The 24,678-nt window shown below is 44.9% G+C and overlaps 1 protein-coding gene across 5 annotated transcripts in view; it reads right to left on the bottom strand.

Annotated features, from left to right (window-relative positions):
• Nucleotides 1-13,224, bottom strand: part of ANO4 (anoctamin 4) — a 413,046-nt gene extending 399,822 nt beyond the window's left edge. For all 5 annotated transcript variants that reach the window (XM_060195637.1, XM_060195638.1, XM_060195640.1 and 2 more), the window contains exons 1-2: nucleotides 13,134-13,224; nucleotides 4,617-4,700 (exon numbers count right to left, since the gene is read on the bottom strand). In XM_060195637.1, the coding sequence (XP_060051620.1) occupies nucleotides 4,617-4,700; nucleotides 13,134-13,155 (106 nt within the window). In that variant the 5' untranslated portion in view covers nucleotides 13,156-13,224. The remainder of the gene's footprint in view (nucleotides 1-4,616; nucleotides 4,701-13,133) is intronic.
• Between the last annotated feature and the right edge of the window lie 11,454 nt (nucleotides 13,225-24,678).

Below are 24,678 nucleotides of genomic sequence, written 5' to 3'. Positions count from 1 at the left end.
AATCTCTCTGACTGCAAAGTCAACGTTCTTTCCCAAGAATGTCAACAAACTGTAGTACAAGAAATGGTGTATTAAAAGTGAAACAGAGGGGAGTCTGGTGGTGGCGCAGCAGGTTAAGCGCACATGGCGCAATGCGCAAGGACTGGCATAAGGATCCCGGTTTGAGTCCCTGGCTCCCACCTGCAGCGGAGTCACTTCACAGGTGGCGAAGCATGTCTACAGGTGTCTATCTTCTCTCCCTGTGGGTTCTGCAGCAGCTATTTACCTTGTCTCCCCAGTTCGTCAGGAGAATAATGTGGAAAGACTCCATACAGCCCCACCTCTATTCCACCAAGGAATATATATTCTCTTGTGTTTCCTGGCCAGTTCTCTGGTGTCGGGCTGAGCTTCACTGACGGGAGACAGATAACCAGGGACTCATGGCTGAGCTGTACGCAGATCAGTCTTTATTCATGCGGAACGCAGCACAATCTAAGCCATCTAAAACTAAACTAATATACTTGCCAAGTAGGGTGTAAACAGGATGTGATGTAAAGAGGGTGGAGAAAAAAGTGACTGGTGAAGATCAGGGTGTGACAAGGAGAGGGGGCAGAGCAGGCGAGAATTCTACCACTGAACCACCAATGCCCTGGAGGGAGGGTGGTGCTTAGTTAACAGGGGTTTATGTAAATAGAATACAGTGTTAAGCAGGGGGGATTAAACCAAAAGAAACAGAAGGGGTTTTTAGAAGCAGAATTAGAAGCACACCAACACCCTGGCCCCCAATGTCAGCCTGGGGCCTCCCAGCTGCTGCTCCTGCCTCTGAGTGGCAGTAGCAATGAAGACTCACAGTTGCATTTGGTGAGCTTTAGGCGAGTCCTCTACTCCCTTCAGCAGTCTTTTTATTGGTAAAGCATACTAGAGGTGGCACCTCAACTGGCAAACTGCCAGACTGTTACCAACAGCTCAGGATCAATATTATCTTCAATGCCTGCTCATTCTCTCAACATTCCCATTTCTGAGGTGAAGAGTAGGAGAGGGTGGCATACAAGGACTTCAAATCTTACACATTTACCTTTAGCCCTCATTTCATCTTCCTGACTTCTGCATTTAAATCCTTTAAATTTTATTTTAATGAGAGATAAATACAGAGAGAAAGATATAGAGAGAGACCAGGGTACTGATAAGCTGTGGTTGATGGTGATGTTGGAAACTGAACATGTAACTTCAAAGCCTCAGGCATGAAAAGTCTTTTGCAGAGCCACTGTGCTGTCTCCGCCTGCCTCTGAATTCTGTATTTGTAAGAATAGCTCAGACTCCCTAACACCTTGATTCAATACTCATTTGTCTTTCTCCCTACCTAGTTGATGACTTAACCTGCTAGTTCTTATGGCTTTTCCTTCAGGCAACCTCTTTTACCACCTCTCAAGTTCATTGCTGCCTCCTATCACAACTACTCACTGATGTGCCACCAGAATCTCCCACATGAATTCTTTCCTGTTCACCAGAATAAGCTTTCATCTTCCCAGCATCCTCCTCTGAACTCTATATGACCTCCCACTATTCAAATGTCTAGATTATTTAGAGCTTTCCAACTAGGATCCCTCAACTCCCCCCAGGAATTTGAAAACTCTCTTTATGTTTCATTCAAAAGTGAATCTGTTTAGTTGAAAACTAAACCATGTATAGTGTGGGCTAGGTGCTGCCACTGAATTAAGTGCTTGGGTTTTTGTTTTTTTTTCTGCAAGGCCACTGTCAACTGGCACAACAGTGAGAACAGGAGAGAGATGAACATCCCATTGTAGTAACATCACAGGAAGACCTAGTCACCTCATCTGAGCCAACAATGACAGAGACTCCAGTGGGCTGAGCAGAGGAAGGTCATGGTAAGCAGAGCCAGCACCAGAGGTCCAGTCTGACAGTCTGTACTGACCCAAAGGAGCTGGGCAGTAGTTGTCATGACCTTATTGTTCCCTCAGCATTTCATTTCAGCAAAATAACAATATCCATCATATTAAATCACTGAGCAAATCTACTTTTTTATTTATTTATTTTTGCTTTATACTGTTTTAAGTTTTATTTGTAAATTAGTTTTGCTATTTTAGGGCTATCTGGAATACATGGTGTTGGTCGTTAGCTTCATGTTTGTGTATATTTTATATCCATTTTAGAGGTTTCATGATATTTCTTTTTATAGAGCCCCATAGTACTGGAGTCTAAAAAACATACTACAGTGTTTAAAAGCATGAATTTCATAACCAGCATATATAAAGAGCTTGCCAAACTCAACAACAAGACAACAAATAACCAAAAATAGGGGGAGGACATGGACAGAATATTCACCATAGAAGAGATCCAAAAGGCCAAAAAACACATGAAAAAATGCTCCAAGTCTCTGACTGTCAGAGAAATGCAAATAAAGACAACGAGATACCACTTCACTCTTGTGAGAATGTCAGACATCAGAAAACGTAACAGCAGCAAATGCTGGAGAGGTTGTGGGGTCAAAGGAACCCTCCTACACTGCTGGTGGGAATGTAAATGGGTCCAACCTCTGTGGAGAGCAGTATGGAGAACTCTCAGAAGGCTAGAAATGGACCTACCCTACGATCCTGTAATTCCTCTCCTGGGGATATATCCTAAGGAACCCAACATATCCATCCACAAAGATCTGTGTACACATATGTTCTTGGCAGCACAATTTGTAATAGCCAAAACCTGGAAGCAACCCAGGTGTCCAACAACAGATGAGTGGCTGAGCAAGTTGTGGTATATATACACAATGGAATACTACTCAGCTGTAAAAAGTGGTGACTTCACCGTTTTCAGCCGATCTTGGATGGACCTTGGAAAAATCATGTTGAGTGAAGTAAGTCAGAAACAGAAGGATGAATATGGGATGATCTCACTCTCAGGCCAAAGATGAAAAACAAGATCAGAAAAGAAAACACAAGTAGAACCTGAAATGGAATCGGCATATCGCACCAAAGTAAAAGACTCTGGGGTGGGTGGGTGGGGAGAATACAGGTCCAAGAAGGATTCAGAGGACCTAGTGGGGGTTGTATTGTTATATGGGAAACTGGGGAATGTTATGCATGTACAAACTATTATACTTACTGTTGAATGTAAAACATTAATTCCCCAATAAAAAAAAAATATCAGAAAAGAAAAAAAAAAGCATGAATTTCACACATGAGCTTGCAAATCAGAACCAAACCAGAAGCAAGCTGTCTCTGAGACTCAGTGAGAACTGTGGTGGCTATTGTTGGTAGGTGGAGGGCTGAGAAATTTGGTGGCAGATATGATGTCAACTATACTGTGTAATCTTGAAGTTGTGTATACCACTATTAATCACATAAAAGCAATAGTTTGGGAAATATATATATCAGGGTCAGACTTATCTGGACTGAAATCATGAGTATGTCAAGTTTAGGCTGAGTGACATGGAAGTTTCCTCATCTGTAAGATGGGGTGAGAACAATCCTTTCTTCAGAGTACTGATTATGTAAAGCAATGCAAGTCAAGGGCCAAGAACTACTGGTAAATAATTGTATGCAAAATAAGCATCACCTATAATTCTCATAATTTTCTTTTTTTCCTAGTTAACAGCCAAAATTTCAGACTCAAGAGAAAAAATTAAAAGGATGGGGAGAGGAGAGAGTGACTTAGGCAAAGAGGAAACAATAATTAATGTTGCGATGATTTATTTTTCTGGCCCAGATTAAATATACATGTAGCTGAGTCAGAAGGCAGCTGAGAGAGAAGACTGGGTGAACCTGTTAATATTCTACCAGAACCCCTGCCTCCTGGAGAGACCCTCAATAAAGAGGAGGGTAAGAGAAAGCACCCAGCATAAATACCAGGCTTCAAAGGAGGCCGTGTGCTAGGACATGAGGTTCCATTTCTGAGAGGTCAGAGGATAGCATAACTGGCTTACACAGGGCTTTGCCATGTGGAGGTAACACCCAGTCACACTGGCTCAGGCTTACTATGTGTATGTACTACTTTGTGTTTATGAAATATTATGGTATTATCTATTTATGGTGTCATAGAAGATTCTTTTTTAAAATGGACAAATATAAATCTTAAGAGATAAGAGCAGAGAGGGAAAATACAAAGCAAAACTTAGACCTGGTGTATGGGGGCGTGTATTACCCCAAAGCAAAGGATTCTGAGGAAGGATGGGGAGTGAGTGGTGGAGAGTATCTTGGGTTCCTGGTGCAAGATTATGGAAAAGGATCCAAGTGGTTGGTGAGAGTGTTCTGCAGAGAACTTTCATGGGGAAATGAGAGACGGTAACTCATGTGCCAACAGCTGCACTGTATGCCATTAACCCCTCCCAATAAAATGATAATAAGAATGTCAATTCTAACAATAAGTATATAGTAATATAGGTGATGCATAAATGAGAGCTAAAGGGAATGATGAGGCTGAGAGGGAGGCTTCCTCTTCCTCTCTGGGCCACACTTCCTCCACCTATTTCTGTGCAAAAGCAACAAAGAGCCACAAGAGGGCATTACAGGAAGGTGAGTCCACAGGCAATTCCTCTGATTCTGCAGAGGCTCCTGTGCCAGCATCTTCAACTGGCCTTAGTACACCCAACCCCAGCCTTTGAGGCAAAGAAGGTGCTGGCTCACCTATGGTGATCTGGCTGACACAGCTGTAGAAGCTGCCGGTGGTTGCAGAGGAGAGGTTATAACTCCCACCACTCACATCTTTGTCTGTTAGGAAAACAAAAGAGAAGATTAATTTCATCCTGGTGGGACTGTGACTAGAATGTAAAGATAAGACTGCTGCTAAATAAGCCAGTTCTCTGAGCCAGGGAGATAGCTCAGCATGCCTAAGGCCCCAGGTTCAATTCCCTGCACCACAATGTTCAAGAGCTGAATGGTGTTCTGGTCTCTTCACCTCCTTCATTCTCTCTCATAAAAAAAAAAAAAAACACCACACCTCCTTCATTCTCTCTCATAAAAAAAAAACCACATACATCTTGGGTGCTGAGCAGTGGGGCATCCGGTTGGGCACATGTTACTATATGCCAGGGCCTGGGTTCAAGTCCCCACTCCCTACCTGCAGGAGGGAAGCTTCACAAGCAATAAAGCAGAGCTGCAGGTGTCTCTTTTCTTTCCCTCTCTTTCCCTCTCCCCCCTCAATTTCTCTGTCTTATCAAATAAAATAGAATAATAAATAGGAGAAAGAGGAGGAGGAGATGCCACCACCTGGAGCAGTGGATTCATAGTGCTGGCACTGAGCCTCGGCCATAACCCTGGTAGCAATTAAAAAAAAAATGAAATAGGGGGGCAGAGCTAAGATGGCAACTTGGAGACAACACCTGACATGAGTTCTGCAAGGAAGCTGCTTTAAACCTGGGAAGTTTGGGTGAGGGTGAGATTTCTGGGCCAGTGGTGGAAGAGAAGTGCAGGGATGGATCAGGGTGACACCAAGGAAGAGCCCTATAATTCACCCTTGGGCTGGCAAACAAAGGACAAAGGAAACAGGGATTCACTAGAAGTTTTGCTACTTCTCTCTGCATTCCCCCAGCCATAAAACCAATCCCCACACCAGCTACTTCTAGTAGACCTCCTGTGGAGCTAACTTCTTTATCAAGATTCCTGCATCAGCAGGGGTGTCATGCAAAGGAGGGGGGATATCTCCCCAATCAGAGACTTTTTTTTTCTTTTGAAGAGAACTGGAGCTCTGAGTGACAGAATACCTGACCAATCAGGGTCTCAGTCTTGCCTGAGTTAGATTACCTATCTTCCTTCCCTCTACCTCTTGATCTTGTCTGATAGTTGCTTCTTGTAATTGTTTGGTTTTGCTTGGTTTAGGAAGGGGACAAGGCTGTGTGCAGCCAATATGGAGTATTCTAATCTGCAGACTGACTGTTAGGGGGGGTTTATATTATTATTATTATTTGCTATTGTCTCTTTTTCTCTCCTCTCCAAGTTGACCAAAGTTATCTGTTGTTGCTTTTTCTATTAATAGGTGACTGAGTATGCTACCTATTATGAGAGGAACTCCTGTCTCTGTCTGTCTGTCTGTCTCTCTCTCTCTCTCAGCTCTGCTTTTCTCTTTCCTCCTAGCTGATCTGAAAAATCTTTCCTTTAACTGCTTTTTTTTCTTTCTGTATTCACTAGCAATTGTTTATGAATTACATTATGGAAGAAGTCTGACTCGGAGTGTACTTTTTCTCTCTCTCTCTCACTTTGCCTCTCTCTTTTCTACTTTCCTTTCTCTTCCCACTATCTCTAGAATTTATAGCTGACAGTCAACTTTCATAATTGTCTATACTTGCTTTTTCTTTTTTTTTTGTTTTGTTTTACTTGTTTATATCTTTGGAGTGTAGGTGTTACATGGCTAACTGGTTTTGGTTGAACTGCATTAACCTTTGCTTTGTACTTTCTGAGGATTGTGACTTCATTTGTAAAAAGATTTAGATTAGTGTGGCTTATACTCACAGAACACAACAACTGAAGGATGACAGGACAGAAAAAGACAAACCACACCAATTAAAAAAAAAAAGGTTAAATCAAGAGCAAATAAAACTGCTACTGTAATGAATCAGGACAGGAGCCCAGAAAAAAAAAATGCCAAGTAAGCCAGAAGCAACTATAAATAAGGAAAATATCTAAACAATAATTGACCTATTAATCACAGAAATGAGGGCACATATTGAAGGAATGGCTATCAGAAATAAGGAAACAACTGATGAAACCATCAAGGAAAAAGGTAATTAGAAAACTGAAAGCTGAGATAGCTGAGATAAAAGAACAACTAGCAGAACAAGCTAATACTGAGCAAGGTTAAAAAAGAAAAAAAGCTGAAATAAAGAAGGAAGCTGAAGGAAGGGAAAGCAGGTTAACAGAAGCAGAAAATATAATTAGCCAGAGGATGAGCGAGAGAAAACTAAGAAGGAGGTAAATGAGCTAAAAAAGAGATTGAAAGACACTGAAAACAACAACAGAGACATATGGGATGGTCTCAAAAGAAGTAACATTAGCATAATTGGCCTAACAGAGGAAGAAAGAGAGGAAAGCTAATAAAACATCCTAGAGGAAATAATAAAGGAAAACTTCTCAAACCTAAACAACAGAAAGGACATTAAGACTGAAGAGGCCCAGAGAGTCCCACACAGAATCAACCCAGACCTGAAAACACCAAGACACATCATAGTTACAACGGAAAGAAGTAAGGATAAAGAAAGGATACTAAAGGCCACAAGAGCAAAACAAAAAGTCACATACAGGGAAAAAACCATAAGGCTATCATCAGACTTTTCCAATCAAACTATATATCGAGCTCTTAATTAAAAAAGGTTTCAAACAAAGATAGTATATACTGCTACACTTTCATTCAGATGATATGGAGGGATAAAAAACTTCTCAGACAAGCAACAGTTAAAGGAGGCAACTATCACCAGTCTGCCCTTAAAGATGTTCTAAAAGACTGTCTATAAACATCAACAACATCATCAAAAACTCACTATATATCAGAACAAACAAAATAATGTTGAAAAGTGGCACTGCAATACCTTAAATACATAATATCAGTAAATATCAATGACTTAAATTCACCACTAAAAGACACACAGAGGGAGAATGGATCAGAAAACACAACCCAAACATGTTGTGTGCAAGAATCCCACCTGACCCAACAAGACAAATACAGACTTTAAGTTAAAGGATGGAAAACTATCATAAAAGCAAATGGACCACAAAAAAAGACAGGAACAGCTACTCTCATCTCTGACACAATAGACTATAAATTAAATAAAGTAATAAAAGAATCAATCAATCAATCAAGAAGATTTAACATTAACATCTATGCACCCAGTGATGGAACATCTAAATACATCACTTACTGAAGAAGCTACCAAAATACAACAATAGTAATACAATAAGAGTAGGAGACTGCAACACCCCATTCTCACAATTATAGAGTATCTAAAAAGAATCAACAAAGAAACAAGAGAACTAATCAAAGAGATGGATAGACTAGATCTCCTGGACATATTCAGAACTCTTCAACCCAAGAAATCAGAATACACATTCCGTTCAAATCTACACAACACATCGTCAAGGATAGACCACATGTTAGGCCACAAAGACAGTATCAACCAATTCAAGAACACTCAAACCTTCCAAAGCATCTTCTCAAAATACAGTGGAGTAAAGCTAACACTCAACAACAAATAGAAAATTAGTAAAAGACACAAAATTTGTAAACTCAACAACATACTGCTTAATAACTGCTGGTTCAAAGAGGAACTCAAGCAAGAAATTCAAATGTTCCTAGAAACAAAAATGAAGAGACGAGCTATCAGAATATATGGGGCACAGCAAAAGCAGTACTTAGAGGAAAAATCATAGCCATAGAAGCACACATTACAGAACAAGAAAAAGCTCAAGTAACCGACCTTACTGCACACCTTAATGACTTAGAAAAAGAGGAACACAAACCCTAAAGCAACCAGAACTGAAGTCACCAAAATTAGAGCAGAAATAAACAATATTGAAATAAGAGAACAATGCAAAACATCAGTGGAGCCAAATGTTGGTTTTTAAAAAATTAAACAAAAGTGACAAACTCTTAGCCAGACTCACAAAAAGGGGGGGAGGGACTTAGATAAATAGAATTGTAAACAAAAGAAGAGATATCACAACAGACACCACAGAAATCAAAAAAATCATGTGAAACTTCTATGAACAACTATATGCTACCAGGCTAGAGAATCTAGAAGAAATGGAAGAATTCCTAGAAACATATACCCTTCTAAAACCAAACTAGGAAGAACTACAGAACCTAAAGGAACCAACCACAGACAGAGAAATAAAAATTGAAACAGTTATTAAGAATCTTCCCAACAACAAAAGTCCAGGACCAGATGGCTTTACAAGTGAATTCTACAAAACCTTCAGGAAACAGTTAATACCTATACTCTTAAAGATCTTCCAAAAGACTGAAGAAATAGGAACACTCCCTTCTACCTTCTATGAAGCCAACATCTCCTTGATACCAAAAGCAGATAGGAACACAACAAAAAAGAAAACCTACAGACCAATATCTCTGGTGAACATAGAGGCTAAAATATGGAACAAGATCCTAGCCAACTGGATATAGCAGTATATTAAAAAGATTGTTCATCATGACCAAGTGGTGTTTATCCCAGGAATGCAAGGCTGATTCAACATACGTAAATCAATCAATGTCATTCACCACATCAGTAAAAACAAAAATGATTATCTCAGTAGATGTAGAAGAAAGCTTTTGACAAAATCCAACACCCATTCATGCTCAAAACACTACATAAAAATGGGAATAGATAGAAAATTCCTCAAGACAGTGGAGTCCATTTACAGGAAACCTACAGCCAACACTACACTCAACAAACAGAAGCTGAAAGCCTTCCCCCTCAGATTTGGTACTTGACAGGGCTGCCCCCTATCAACATTACTCTTCTACATAGTATTGGAAGTTCTTACAACAGAAATCAGGCAAGGGAAAGTAATCAAAGGAATACAGATCAGAAGGAAAAAAGTCAAATTCTCACTATTTGCAGATGATATGATAGTATACATAGAAAACCCTAAAGAATCCCAAAGAAATCTTCTGGAAATCATTAGGCAATATAGCAAAGCAGCAGGCTACAATATCAATGTAAAAAAAAAAAGTAGTATTTATACAAACACTGAGTCTGAAGAAGAGGATATCCAGAAATCACTCCAATTCACTACTGGAGCAAAATCAATAAAATATCTAGGAATAAACCTGACCAAGGAGGTGAAAGACTTGTATACTGAAAACTGTAAGTTGCTATTCAAAGAAATAGAAAATGATACAAATAAATGGAAAGATATCCCAACCCCCTGGATTGGAAGAATTAACATCATCAAAATGAATATTCTACCCAGAGACATATACAAATTTAATGCAAACCCACCAAAGTCCCAGCAAGTTTCTATAAGAGAACAGAACAAAAAATACAGTAATATATCTGGAACCAGAAAACATCCAAAAAACCACAACAATGGAAAAGAAACAGAAATGGAGGCATCACACTCCCTGATCTCAAGCTTTACTATAAGGACATCATAATCAAAAGTGCCTAGTACTGAAATAAAAATAAGTGCACAGACAGTGGAACAGAATTAAAAAACCAGAACTAACCCCTACACCTATGAACATCTAAATTTTGATAAAGGGGCCCAAATTATTAAAGGGCAGAAGGGGACTCTCTTCAATAAGTGGTGCTGGGAAAACTGGGTTGAAACATGCAGAAGAATGAAACTGAACCACTTTATCTCACCAGAAATAAAGTCAACTCCAAATGGACCAAGGACCTGGATGTTAGACCAGAAACTATCAAATACTTAGAGGTAAACATTGGTGGAACATTTTCCCACCTAAACTCAAGGACATCTTTGATGATACAAACCCAATTGCAAGGAAGACTAAAGCAGAAACAAATCAATGGGACTACATCAAATTGAAAAGCTTCTGCACAGCCAAAGAAACCATCATCCAAACAAAGAGACCCCTCACAAAGTGGGAGAAGATCTTCCCAAGACAGACTAACAAGCAGTATAAGTAAAGAGCTCACCAAACTTAGCAAGAAAAAAAAGTCAATGACCCACCCAGAAATGGGCAGAGGATATAAACAGAATATTCACTACAGAAGAGATCCAAAAGGCCAACAAACACATGAAGAATTGCTCCAGGTAGCTGATTGTCAGAGAAATGCAAATAAAGACAATACTGAGATAGCACCTCACCCCTGTGAGAATGGTAAGCATCAAAAAGGACAGCAACAACAAATGCTAGTCCAACCTCTGTGGAAAGCAGTCTGGGAAACTCTCACAAGCATAGACATGGGCTCCCTTCTCCCTCAGCAACTCTACCTCAGACCCCAGAGGGAGCACCACTCCCTCTGCCCCCCAGAACACCTCTCCCTAGGCCCTGGCAGTCCCTCTCCCTCAGCCCCTAGAACCCTCTCCTTCAGCCCTGGCAGTCCCTCTCCCTAAGCCCCTAGGACCCTCTCCTTCAGCCCTGGCAGTCCCTCTCCCTCAGCAAACTCAGCCCCTCTAGCTCAACCCCTATAATACTTCTCCCTCAGCCCCTGCAGCCACTCTACCTCAGCCCCCAAGCCTCTCTCCCTCAGCCCCCCACAGCCCCTCTCCCTCAGCCCCCCACAGCCCCTATCCCTCATCCCCCCACAGCCCCTCTCACTCAGCCCCCATCAGCCCCTCTCCCTCAGCCCCCCACAGATACTCTCCCTCAGCCCCCCACAGACCCTCTCCTTAGCCCCCATCAGCCCCTCTCCCTCAGACCCCCTCAGCCCCTCTCCCTCAGCCCCTCTCCCTCAGTCCACACAGCCCCTCTCCCTCAGCCCCTCTCCCTCAGTCCACACAGCCCCTCTCCCTCAGCACCTCTCCCTCAGCTCCCACTGCCCATCTCCCTCAGTCCCCACAGCCCCTCTCCCTCATCTCCGCAGCCCCTCCCCCTCAGCCCCTCTCCCTCAGCCCCCTCAGCCCCTCTCCCTCAGCCCCTCTCCCTCAGTCCCCAAAGCCCCTCTCCCTCAGCCCCTCTCCCTCAGCCCCTCTCCCTCAGCCCCCCACAGACCCTCTCCTCAGCCCCCCACAGCCACTCTCACTCAGCCCCCATCAGCCCCTCTCCCTCAGCCCACCTAAGCCCCTATCACTCAGGCCCTCTCCCTCAGCCCCCCACAGCCCCTCTCCCACAGCCCCCCACAGCCCCTCTCCCTCAGTCCCCACCGCCCCTCTCCCTCAGCCCCCCACAGACCCTCTCCCTCAGCCCCCCACAGACCCTCTCCCTTAGCCCCCATCAGCCCCTCTTCCTCAGCCCCCATCAGCCCCTCTCCCTCAGCCCCCCACAGACCCTCTCCCTCAGCCCCCCACAGACCCTCTCCCTTAGCCCCCATCAGCCCCTCTTCCTCAGCCCCCATCAGCCCCTCTCCCTCAGCCCCCTGCAGCCCCTCTCCCTCAGCCCCCCCCCCGCAGCCCCTCTCCCTCAGCCCCTCTCCCTCAGTCCCCACAGCCCCTCTCCCTCAGTCCCCACAGCCCCTCTCCCTCAGCCCCTCTCCCTCAGCCCCTGCAGCCCCTCTCCCTCAGCAACTCTCCCTCAGTCCCCACCACCCATCTCCCTCAGCCCCTCTCCCTCAGTCCCCACAGCCCCTCTCCCTCAGTCCCCACAGCCCCTCTCCCTCAGCCCCTGCAGCCCCTCTTCCTCAGCCCCTGCAGCCCCTCTCCCTCAGCCCCCGTAGCCCATCTCCCTCAGCCCCCACAGCCCCTCTCCCTCAACCACCACAGCCCCTCTCCCTCACCCCCACAGCCCCTCTCCCTCAGCCCCCACAGACCCTGTCCTCAGCCACCGCAGCCCCTCTCCCTCAGACCCTCTCCCTCAACCCCTCTCCCTCAGCCCCCACAGCCCCTCTCCCTCAGCCCCTCTCCCTCAGTCCCCACAGCCCCTCTCCCGCAGCCCCTCTCCCTGTCACCACAGCCCCTCTCCCGCAGCCCCTCTCCCTCAGTCCCCACAGCCCCTCTCCATCAGCCCCTGCAGCCCCCTCTCCCTCAGCCCCTCTCCTGCAGCACCTCTCCCTCAGTCCCCACAGCGCCTCTCCCTCAGCCCCTCTCCCTCAGCCCCCGCAGCCCTCTCCCTCAGCCCCTCTCCCTCAGCCCCCACAGCCCCTCTCCCGCAGCCCCTCTCCCTCAGCCCCCGCAGCCCTCTCCCGCAGCCCCTCTCCCTCAGTCCCCACAGCCCCTCTCCCGCAGCCCCTCTCCCTCAGCCCCTCTCCCTCAGCCCCCGCAGCCCTCTCCCGCAGCCCCTCTCCCTCAGTCCCCACAGCCCCTCTCCCGCAGCCCCTCTCCCTCAGCCCCTCTCCCTCAGCCCCCACAGCCCCTCTCCCGCAGCCCCTCTCCCTCAGCCCCCACAGCCCCTCTCCCGCAGCCCCTCTCCCTCAGCCCCTCTCCCTCAGTCCCCACAGCCCCTCTCCCTCAGCCCGTCTCCCTCAGCCCCCGCAGCCCCTCTCCCGCAGCCCCTCTCCCTCAGTCCCCGCAGCCCCTCTCCCTGGATCCCCTGGTGCCAACGTCCCCCCGGAACCGAACCCAGTGTACGCAGGGCCGAGGCGGCGGGGTTACCGTAGGCGCTGAGGGAAGCCATCCCGGCCCTTGGCCGCGGCGACAGAGTCCGCTGACTGCAGGTCCCGCGCGACCCGGATCTGCCCAGGGCGCCGGCGGGACTCCGCTGAGGGGCCGATTGCTGAGGGCGCGGGTGGCTGAAGGCGCGGACCGACGGCTGAAGGCGCGGACCGACGGCTGAGGACGCACGGGGCCCGCGGGACGCAACCTGCAGCGCCCGCCGGCCGGACAGGAGCAGCGCAGAGCGCCCGCCCGTAGGGACTCCGCCGCGGGCTCGCACTGGACGCCGCGCAACCTGCCGCGAGCGCCTCGTGGCCGCCAGGTGAGGGGCGGGGCTGGGGCGTGAGGGGCGGGGCTGGGGGCTGGAGGGCGGGGCCTAAGGTAGGCGGGGACGGGCAGGAGGACCCGAGGATGGAGGAGGGGCGGCCGGAGGTGGGCGGGGGCTAGTGATGGGCGGGGATGTAGGTGGGCGGGGTCTTCACGGACCAGGAGGAAAGGGGGCCAGGCCTGGATGAGCCGGGCTGGAGGAGGAAACCAGCTGGGCGGGGCCTTTGCTGGGCGGGGCCTTTGCTGGGCGAGGCCTTTACTGGGCGGGGCCTTTGCTGGGCGGGGCCTTTGCTGGGCGGGGCCTTTAATGGGCGGGGCCTTTGCTGGGCGGGGCCTTTGTTGGGCGGGGCCTTTAATGGGCGGGGCCTTTGCTGGGCGGGACCTTTTCTGGGCGGGGCCGGGGCAGGTGCAGGGAGCGCGCGTCTGGGCAGGTTTTCACGCGGATTTCAGACCCTGTCACTGGAGCGGCTGTGCCCACGGGATCCCCATCCCAGGGTGGGGGCTCTGTTCTGCAGTCACAGGCCGGCACGGGGGAGGAAGGAGAACCCACGGCAGTAGCACGGGGCCGCAGACACAGTGGCCGCTCGCTGCCCTGCTCCCCGGGAATGACATGCGATTGGTTCTGCCGCCAGCTCTTCCTCAGCTGCCGCAGGGGCAGCCACACCAGAAGTCTGGGGAAGCCGGTGGGGGGCGAGGACTCGGTTCAAGCCCCCGCCCCACCTACAGGGGGTAGGCTCACGGGTGGGGGGGCAGGGCTGCAGGCGTCTCTCTCTCCGTGTCTTTCTCTATCTCTCTCTCTCACTCTCTCTCTTTCCCTTTCCCTTTTTCTCTTTCTTCTTTTAATTGCCATCAGGGGTATCGCTGGGAGTCAATGCAAGCACTAAATATCCCCTGCTCCCAGAAGCCATTTTTCCTTTCTTCTTCTTCTCCTCTTCCTCTCTTTTCTTTTGTATCAGATAGGACAGACAGAAACTGAGAGGGGAGGGGGACGTAAACAGAAAGAGAGACACCTGCAGACCTGCTTCACCACATGTGAAGTCTTACCTTGCATTTGGGGAGCAGGGGCTCGAACCCAAGGTCCTTATGCATGATAAAGTGTGGCCCAACTGGGTGTGCCATCTGGCTGGCCTTGTTGCCCCACATTTCTACAGCATTTTGTAAACCTGCCCCCTCTGAACTCCAAAATCTTGCCTGGGGGCAAGAAGCTTCCAGTCCTGCCTCCCCACTGCACCCCAAACTCCAAGGCCCCTGGCTGCCCACACGCCCACCCACCCATACAAACACACCACAGCACCGACACACCTCCCGCTCCTTAGCACCCCAGGTCTGGCATCTGCAGCTGCCTTTTCCACCCTGAAGTGCCCAGCTCTGTGACCTGAGGCTGGGGCTGCTTCCTCCAGCCCGACCCACTCCACCTCCTCTCTCTCCCTCCCCCTGCCACGCTGCTGGGCCATGGCCATCGGCAATGGACAAGTTGTGTTGACATTCCACTGCTTCTCCTGCCTTTACTTCCAGATTAAAACTCTCAGGTAGGGTCACCAGGAAGGACGATCAAAGATGAGTTACAAATTGCACTTTAGTTCATCTTGGCAGCTACTACTAATCAGCACAAACTAGAATGGAGAGTAACTAATTAGACTCTCTAAAGGTCATCTGCCCACATTATACCACTCCACACCTTTGAGATATTCAGCCTTACCCCCATAAATAAATAAATGAGATCTTTGGGCTTCTTGGTTGAGGATGGACAACACCTGATCCCGCATGGTCCTACTTGTTAAATGCTGCCCTTCTCAGATCTTATGCTACAGAATTATGCTACTGTGACTTAACACTGGGAGTTAATGAAACTCTTCAGGGAGCAAATATTTTTGTCTGCAAACTCACAGATGACTTCCTCAAAAAAATGGCAATGGCAAGATGAAGTCCAGGATTTGTGTCATTGCCAGGAAAACTTCTTAAAGAATAGCTTGTCATTCCGATGTCCTTATGTTTTATTCATTGGCCATGTTTTCCGGAGTAAAGTATGAACTGCCATAACCTTGATGAAAGCCATGTTTTTAATCTTCCCCAGAAAGATTAAAGACCCCCCTCCCTGCTGGCCCCATGATAGAATGAAGAAAAATGACTGAATAGCTTTCTTTTCAGCTGGTTCTGAATGTCAGCTATTTGACTTCCCATGAACTGGCTTGAACATGATTATGCTGCATTTAATAGTGGAAGAGGCCACGCTCTGTGGTAACACTTGGAATAACTTACTTTAATTTTATAGCTTACTAACTACAAATACTCATCCTTTAAGCACTACTGCATCAGGCCTGGGAGGTGGCATAGTGGCCGGACTGTTGGACTGCAAAGCACAAGGCACAGAGTTTGATCCCTGGCATTGCATGTGCCAGAGTTATACTCTGATTTTCCCTCCCTTACCCCTAACCCTGCTCTTTCATGTTTTTTTTTATTTCTTTACTAGGGAGTTAATCTTTTAATTCATCAGTAAATACAATAGTTTGTACATGCATAACATTTCCCAGTTTTCCATATAACAATACAACCCCCACTAGGTCCTCTGTCATCCTTTTTGGACCTGTATTCTCCCTCCCACCCCACCCACCCCAGAGTCTTTTACTTTGGTGCAATACACCAATTCCAGTTCAGGTTCTACTTGTGTTTTCTCTTCTGATCTTGTTTTTCAACTTCTGCCTGATAGTGAGAACATCCCATATGCATCCTTCTGTTTCTGACTTATTTCACTCAACATGATTTTTTCAAGGTCCATCCAAGATCGTTTTGCTGAAAACGGCAAAGTCACCATTTTTTATAGCTGAGTAGTATTCCATTGTGTATATAGACCTCAACTTGCTCAGCCACTCATCTGCTGTTGGACATCTGGGTTGCTTCCAGGTTTTGGCTATTACACATAGTGCTGATAAGAACATATGTGTACACAGATTTTTTTGGATGGGTGTGTTAAGTTCCTTAGGATCTATCCCCAGGAGAGGAATTGCAGGATCATAGGGTAGGTCTATTTCTATCCTTCTGAGAGTTCTCCAGACTGTTCTCCACAGAGGTTAGACCCATTGACATTCCCACCAGCAGTGCAGGAGGGTTCCTTTGACCCCACACCCTCTCCAGCATTTGCTGCTGTTACCTTTTCTGATGTCTGACATTCTCACAGGAGTGAAGTGCTATCTCACTGTTGTCTTTATTTGCATTTCTCTGACAATCAGAGACTTGGAGCATTTTTTCATGTGTTTTTCAGCCTTTTGGATCTCTTCTGTGGTGAATATTCTGTCCATGTCCTCTCCCCATTTTTGGATGGGGTTATTTATTTTCTTGTTGTTGATTTTGGCAAGCTCTTTATTTATTTTGGTTATTAGCCTCTTGTCTGATGTATGGCATGTAAAGATCTTCTCCCATTCTGTGAGGGGGTCTCTTGGTTTGGGTAGTGGTTTCTTTTGCTGTGCAGAAGCTTTTTAATTTGATGTAGTCCCATAGGTTTATGCTTGCCTTAGTCTTCTTTGTAATTGGATTCGTTTCACTGAAGATGTCTTTAAAATTTATGTGGAAAAGAGTTCTGCCAATATTTTCCTCTAAGTATCTTTTAGTTTCTGGCCTAACATCCAAGTCCTTGATCCACTTGGAATTTACTTTTGTATTTGGTGAAATACAGTGGTTCAGTTTCATTCTTCTGCATGTTTCGACCCATTTTTTCTAACACCATTTGTTGAGGAGACTCTGCTTTCCCCATTTAATAGTCTGGGCCCCTTTGTCAAAGATTAGATGTCCATAGATGTGGGGGCTCACTTCTGGGCTCTCAGTTCTATTCTACTGGTCTGTGTGTCTATTCATGTTCCAGTACCAAGCACTTTGATGACAATGGCCCTATAATACAATTTGAGATCTGGGAGTGTGATGCCTCCAGTTCTGTTCTTTCTTCTCAAGATTGTTTTGACAATTCTAAGTCTTTTTTGGTTCCAGATAAGCATTTGTAGCATTTGTTCTATTCTCCTAGAAAATGTGGTTGGGATCTTGATGGGGATAGCATTAAATTTGTAGATGGCTCTGGGTAATCTACTTATCTTAATGATGTTAACTCTTCCAACCTATGAACATGGAATATCCTATGTATCTTTTTCTATTTCCTTAAGTAGTGACTCATAATTTTCAGTATACAAGTCTTTCACTTCTTTGGTTAGGTTTATTCCTAGATATTTTATTTTTGTTGTTGTTGCTGTAGTAAAAGGAATTGATTTCTGGATTTCAGCTTCTTCTAACTTAGTGTTTGCATAGAGGAATGCCACTGACTTTTCCATGTTAATTGTGTAGCCTGACACCTTACTGTATTGCATGATGATTTCCAAAAGCTTCTTGCTGTATTCCTTAGGTTTTTCTATGTATACTATCATATCATCTGCAAATATGGAGAATTTGACTTTTTCTCTTCCAATCTGTATGCCTTTAATTCCTTACTCCTGCCTGATTGCTATGACAAGAACTTCCAACACTATGTTGAATAGTAATGGTGATAGTGGGCATCCCTGTCTAGTACCTGATCTGAGGGGAAATGCTTCCAGTTTTTCACCACTGAGTATGATGTTGGCTGTAGGTTTGCTGTATATAGACTCCACTATCTTGAGGAATTTTCCATCTATTCCCATTTTTGTAGTGTTTTGATCATAAAGGGATGTTAGATTTTTTTCTTCTCTGCATCTACTGATATGAATGAATGACCATGTGGTTTTTTTGGTCTTGCTTTTATTGATGTGATGGATCATGTTGATTGATCTACATATATTAAACCAACCTTGCATCCCTGCGATTAACCCCACTTGATCATGATGAACAATCTTTTTAATATACTGCTGTATCTGGTTGGCTAGAATTTTGTTCATTATTTTAGCATCTATGTTCATCAGAGATATTGGTCTGTTGTTTTCTTTTTTGGTTGTTTCCCTGTCTGCTTTTGGTATCAGAGTGATGTTGGCTTCATAGAAGCTGGCAGGGAGTATTCCAGTGTCCCCAATATTCTGGAAGACTTTTAAAAGTAGAGGTATGGGAGTCGGGCTGTAGCGCAGCGGGTTAAACACAGGTGGTGCAAAGCACAAGGATCGGCATAAGGATCCCGGTTCGAGCCCCGGCTCCCCACCTGCAGGGGAGTCACTTCACAGGCGGTGAAGCAGGTCTGCAGGTGTCTATCTTTCTCTCCTCCTCTCTGTCTTCCCCTCCTTTCTCCATTTCTCTCTGTCCTATCCAACAACGACAACAACAATAATAACTACAACAATAAAAAAAACAGCAAGGGCAACAAAAGGGAATAAAAAAAAATAAAATAAATTTTAAAAATAATAATAATAATAAATAAAACTAGAGGTATTAGTTCTTCTCTGAAGGTTTTGTAGAATTCATTTGTAAAACTGTCTGGTCCAGGGCTTTTATTATTGGGAAGGTTTTTGATAACTATTTCAATTTCATTAGCTGTGATAGGCCTGTTCATGTTATCTAGTTCCTCTTTACTTAATTTTGGAAATTCGTAGGTGTCTAGGAAATCGTCCATTTCTTCCAGGTTCTCTAGCTTGGTGGCATATAGTTTTTCATAGAAGTCTTGCATGATATGTTGAATTTCTGCAGTGTCTGCTGTGATATCTCCTCTTTCATTTATGATCCAATGTATTTGAGTCTTCTCCCTTTTTTGTTTTGTGAGTCTGGCTAAAGGTTTGTCGATTTTGTTCACTCTTTCGAAGAACCAACATTTACTTTCATTGATCTTTTGTATGGTTTTCCTATTTTCAATGTTATTTATTTCTGCCTTAACTTTAGTGACTTCTGTCCTTCTGGTTGCTTTAGGGTTCCTTTGTTCTTCTTCTTTGGGGTTTTTAAGATGTGCAATCAGGCTGTTTATTTGTGCTTTTTCTTGTTTCCTAATGTGTGCTTGTATGGCCATGAATTTCCCTCTCAGTACTGCTTTAGCTGTGTCCCAAATATTTTGATAGCTTGTGTCTTCATTTTCATTGAATTCTTGAAACATTGTTATTTCTTCCTTTATTTCCTCTTGGACCCAGTAGTTGTTAAGTAATGTACTATTGAGGTTCTACATTTGGGGACTATTACTAATCTTTTGTTGATTGTTAAGTGTTAGCTTCATTCCACTGTGGTTTGAGAAGATGCTTGGGATGATTTCAATGCTCTTGAATTTGCTGACACTGGCTTTGATCCATAACATATGTTCTATCCTTGAGAATGACCCATGTGGACTTAAGTAGAATGTGTATTCCAGTTTCTTGGAATGAATGACTCTGAAAATGTCCAATAGTTCTACTTTATCTATCTCCTCAGTTAGCTCCCTTATGTCTTTATTGATTTGCTGCCTGGATGATCTGACAGGGATTTTGAAGTACCCTACTATTACTGTGTTGCTGTTAATATACTGCTGTAGCTCTTTCAGTAGATTTTTTTAAATTTATTTATTCCCTTTTGTTGCCCTTGTTGTTTTATTGTTGTAGTTATTATTGTTGTTGTCGTCGTTGTTGGATAGGACAGAGAGAAGTGGAGAGAGGAGGGGAAGACAGAGAGGAGGAGAGAAAGATAGACACCTGCAGACCTGCTTCACCGCCTGTGAAGCGACTCCCCTGCAGGTGGGGAGCTGGGGTTCGAACCGGGATCCTTATGCCGGTCCTTGTGCTTTGCACCACCTGTGCTTAACCCGCTGCGCTACAGCCCGACTCCCTATTTATTCTTATAGCATGTCAGATATGAGAATAGCTGTTCTTGCCCCTTTTTTGTGGGCCATTGGCTTGTATGATAGTTTTCCATCCTTTCACTTTGAGTCTGTGTTTGTCTTGTTGAGTTAGGTGGGTTTCCTGTAGACAGCATATTGTTGGGTTGTGTTTTCTGATCCATCTTCTTACTCTGTGCCTTTTAATAGGTGAATTCAGGCCATTGACATTTATTGATATCAAACATTGAAGATATTTTAACGCCATTATTGTAGATTTTTAGAGTGTTCTGACAGATGGCCTATTTATGGTGGTCTGTTTATAGGAGACCTTTCAGAACTTCTTTCAGGGCAGAACATATCAGAACAGGGTAACAAAATAGATGAACTCCAGAAACTCAGGGCAGGCTTGGTGACAGTTGATTCTTTCAACTGTTGCTTGCCTGAGAAGTTTTTATGCCTCCATCTAGTCTGAATAACACTCTAGCAGGATACAGTATTCTTGGCTGAAAGCCTTTCTCATTGAGCACTCGATAGATATCTTGCCATTCTCTTCTGGCCTGTAGTGTTTGTGTGGAGAAGTCTGCTGCTAATCTTACGGGTTTTCCTCTGTAGGTGACTCTTTGATTTCTATTGCAGTTTTCGGGATCCTTTATTTATCCTTATTCCTTTCCATTCTAAATATGATTTGTCTTGGTGTCTTTAAGTCTGGGTTAATTCTGTTTGGGACCCTCTGGGATTCTTGAACTTTTATGTCTTTGATGTTGTATAGAATAGGGAAGTTCTCATCAATTATGTCCTGAAGAATGTTTTCTTCCCCTCCCTTTCTTCCTCTGGTAGGCCAATAATGTGTATATTATTTCTTTTGAAGTCATCCCATAGATCCCTGTTGTTGTTTTCAGTATCTCTTAATCTCTTTTTGAGATCTTTTGCTTCTTTTTTAGTTGTCTCTACTTCATCCACGATCTTGCTAATTCTGTCTTCAGCCTCATTTATACTTTTCTCTCTCCCCTCTACTGTTTTCTGGAGTTCATCTATTTTGTTACCCTCTTCTGATACTGTTTTAGCTTCTTCAGTTGGTTGTGTTCTTAGCTCAGCTATTTCAGCTTTCAGCTGTCTAATAACCTTGAGATAGTATTTTCTTTAAGAGTCTCATTTGTTGTTTCTGAATTTCTAGTGGCAATTCTTTCAAACTCTTTACTCACTCCTGTTATTATTTCCTTAACTAGTGTTTGTATGTTGACCTCATTATTTTGTGCTTCAATCTTTGAGGGGCTTTTAGCTGGATTCTTGTCCTGGTTCATTTCTCCAATATTTCTTCTTGTTGGTTTAACCATTTTATATAGTATGTTATGAAGTCCCTCTCTCAGTACTTTTCAAATTACTGATCTCTCTTGCCTTGATTGACTTGTGTCTCAGTAAGGTAATTAAAGAGTTCAAAGTTGTGGAAATTGACAGTTGTTTCAATATTATTTTAATCCCTGAGTTGGAGCTCAGTGGCTTAAAAGCCTCTTTTGTTATTTTTCTTCCCTGTAGGCTATGGGAGCCTGAGGGCTTTTAAACTATAAGTAGGCTTCTTAGCTTAATCAGACTCCTGACCAAGAGATAAAGCAGGGTGGTTAGTTCTCTGTACCCTGGTGTCAGCACAATGGTTCCCCCCCCATTGCCCCAGATTCTGAGGACAGTAGAAATGGAGACTCACAGGTGCATTTGGTGAGTCTCAAGGGAGTCCTCTCCTCCCTTCATCCATCTTTTTGTTGGTGAAACAGATTGGAGGTGGTGTCTCAACTGGTAAACTGCTGGACTGTTACCAGCCACTTAATCTCTCCCTAGGCTCCTGTCTGTCCATGCACCACATGTGTTTGCACTCACTGGTGGTTTGGTGGGGTCCTGAAGTCGTTCTAGTCCTGTCTTGTTACAGTCCCAGTTGATTTCCTTTGGTGTTCCTAGTTGACCCAGGAGAGGAGAGGAGAGAAACACAGCTGCTGCTGCTCTGTAGCCCCCTTTCATGTTTTAAATTTAATTATTTATTTAATGGACAGAGACAGAAGAAATTGAGAAGAAACAGGGTGTTAAAAAGGAAGAGATAGAGAGACACCTGCAGCACTGCTTCACCACCCATGAAGCTTCCTGCCTGCAGGTGACGACTGGGGGCTTGAACCCAGGTCCTTGTGCAGGGCAACATGTGCTCTCTAATGGGCGTGTCACTGCCTGGCCTCTGTTCTCGCATGTTAATAAATAAATAAATCTTTAAAAGAATGTGTCTAAGAATCAAATAAATAAAACTGCTGCATCTTAGTAGAACTTTAGTTTTAATTTATCCATAGTGTTACTTTAATTTGAGTCATTATTAAACACTGAACATTGAACATTTTAAAATACTGCTGCATTTTTTAGTGCTCTTGGTTTGTGTGTCTCGGGCTGGTGCACCTAGTTGAGGCACACATTCCAGTGCACATAGACCCTGGTTCTAGCTCCTGGTCCCCATCTGCAGGGAGATAGCTTCACAAGGTGTAAAGCAGGGCTGTGGGTCTTTCCCCACCCCCACCAGATATCTTCCCCCTTCCTTCTCAGTTTGTCTCTACCCAAAATAAATAAATGATCATAAAGTTTTCATATCCCTACTTCCCCTGTATTCCTATAGCATTTGCTCTTTTTATTTTAGTTTCTGTCACACTGTGTTATGATTATCTGTGTACACACCCATCTTCTGCTCTGGGAAGCAGGGACCAGGACTGATGTTTCAGAGTACGCCAGCCTCTAGCACTTTTCCTGACCTATGTTAAGCACACAACAAGTCTTGGTTGAGGGGAAGTGGGGGCCCAAACCTGGGTCTTTGTGCATCCTAGCATGTGTGTTCAACCAGGTGTGCTACCACCTGTTCCTTATGAGCTTCCTTATGAGAGCAAACTAGACTTTCTCCTCCCAGATATCTTTCAGGGTCTAATTTCCTCCTGAGAAAAATAAAAGCAAATCCAGTGAGATTACCCAAGAGCAAAGCAAACTGGTTTCATAAAACATATTCAGGGCTGAGTGTTAAACTCCAAGGGATTGTTAAGGTGAGACAACCAAATCATCTAAAATAAATAGACTAACAACCACAAGAAATGATGAATGGATTTTGCTACTGAGAATCAATCTCATGTGAGAAAAGTCATTAGGGAGCAAAGTATGTGCCCTCACTGCAGAAAAGCAGACCAAGACACAAACAGTGAACAGAAACCCAGAGAAAATGGAAGACCACCAGCAGCAGAGTCCAGAAGTGGACAGGAAGGAAGGAAGGAAGGGAGGGAGGGAGGGAGGGAGGGAGGGAGGGAGGGAGGGAAGAGAAAAGAAAAGAGGAAAGAGCACCCCTTCCCCCATTCTGTATTTATTGACTTGAACTGAGCTTCCTCAGAACCACAACACTCCGGGCTTGGGCTTCAGCTCCTCCTCACTGAGTCCTTGGGAGTCTGATAGTTCACACTTCCCATGCAATGCCTCATTGTTTTTTCTTTCTTTAAGTGCCACCAAGGTGCCTGCACAAAGAATCCGCCACTCCTAGTGGCCATTATTTTTCCTTTCTTCCTTTCTTCCTTTCTTCCTTTCTCCAATAGAGACAGAGAGGAATTGAGAAGAAAGGGAGAGGTGGAGAGGAAGAGAGACACCTATAGCACTGCATCACCTCCTGTGAAACTTGTCCCCTGCCATGGGGAGTACAGGCCTGAGCCCAGGACCTTAAGCAAGGTAATGGCACCTCCAGCAAGTGCAGCACCCACCCCCCATACTCCATTCCTGTGGAGGGTGAGGTGACTCAGTGGTGGAGTGCAGGGCAGGCATGTGTGGAGCACCAAGCTTGATCCTTAGTGCCACACAGGTCAAAGTGATGCTCTGGTGTTCTCTCTCTCCCTCTTCTTCTCCCTCTCCCTCTCTCTCTCCCTCTCTCTCTCTCCCTCTCTTTCCAGTTAAATAAATGAATAAACAAGTCTTTTCAAGTTAAAAAATAAACCTACATTCTTAAGTGGATGCAGGGTTGGAGGCTGCAGACCAGTGTTTGACCACCTGGTCGGCAAGGTCTGGACAAGGATGGACCATTTTACTTTTGAATGGAACATTTGGAACAATAGACCTCCCTTCACAGAAAAAGAAAAAAAAGTAGTTTAGGGTCAGTAGGAAAAGATTCCATGTTTTTTGTTAATCCTTGATACTTTCAGAGTAGTTTTGGCTTCACAGCAAATCTAAGGGGGGTTAATAACAGATTTCCGTATGCTCTCTGTCCTCATGCAGGGTTTCCCACTGTCAGCAACCCCCCGACAACCATAATTGTTATAGTTGATGAAGCAACATAGAAATGTCATAATCACTCAAAAGCCAGCCTACAAACTGGGGTCCACTCTAACTACTGTACATGCTATGGGTTCAGACAAAGGCTGTAGCATGTGGCCATCACCATGGTACCAAATAGAGTATTATTTTATTACTGCATAGAGACAGAGAGAAATCAATAGGGGGAGGGGGGATAGAAAG

Source organism: Erinaceus europaeus, chromosome 7 (assembly GCF_950295315.1).
Source record: "Erinaceus europaeus chromosome 7, mEriEur2.1, whole genome shotgun sequence".
NCBI lineage: Eukaryota > Metazoa > Chordata > Mammalia > Eulipotyphla > Erinaceidae > Erinaceus > Erinaceus europaeus.
The sequence above is the reverse complement of the archived record's forward strand: the minus strand, read 5'-3'. Positions and strand labels throughout refer to the sequence as shown.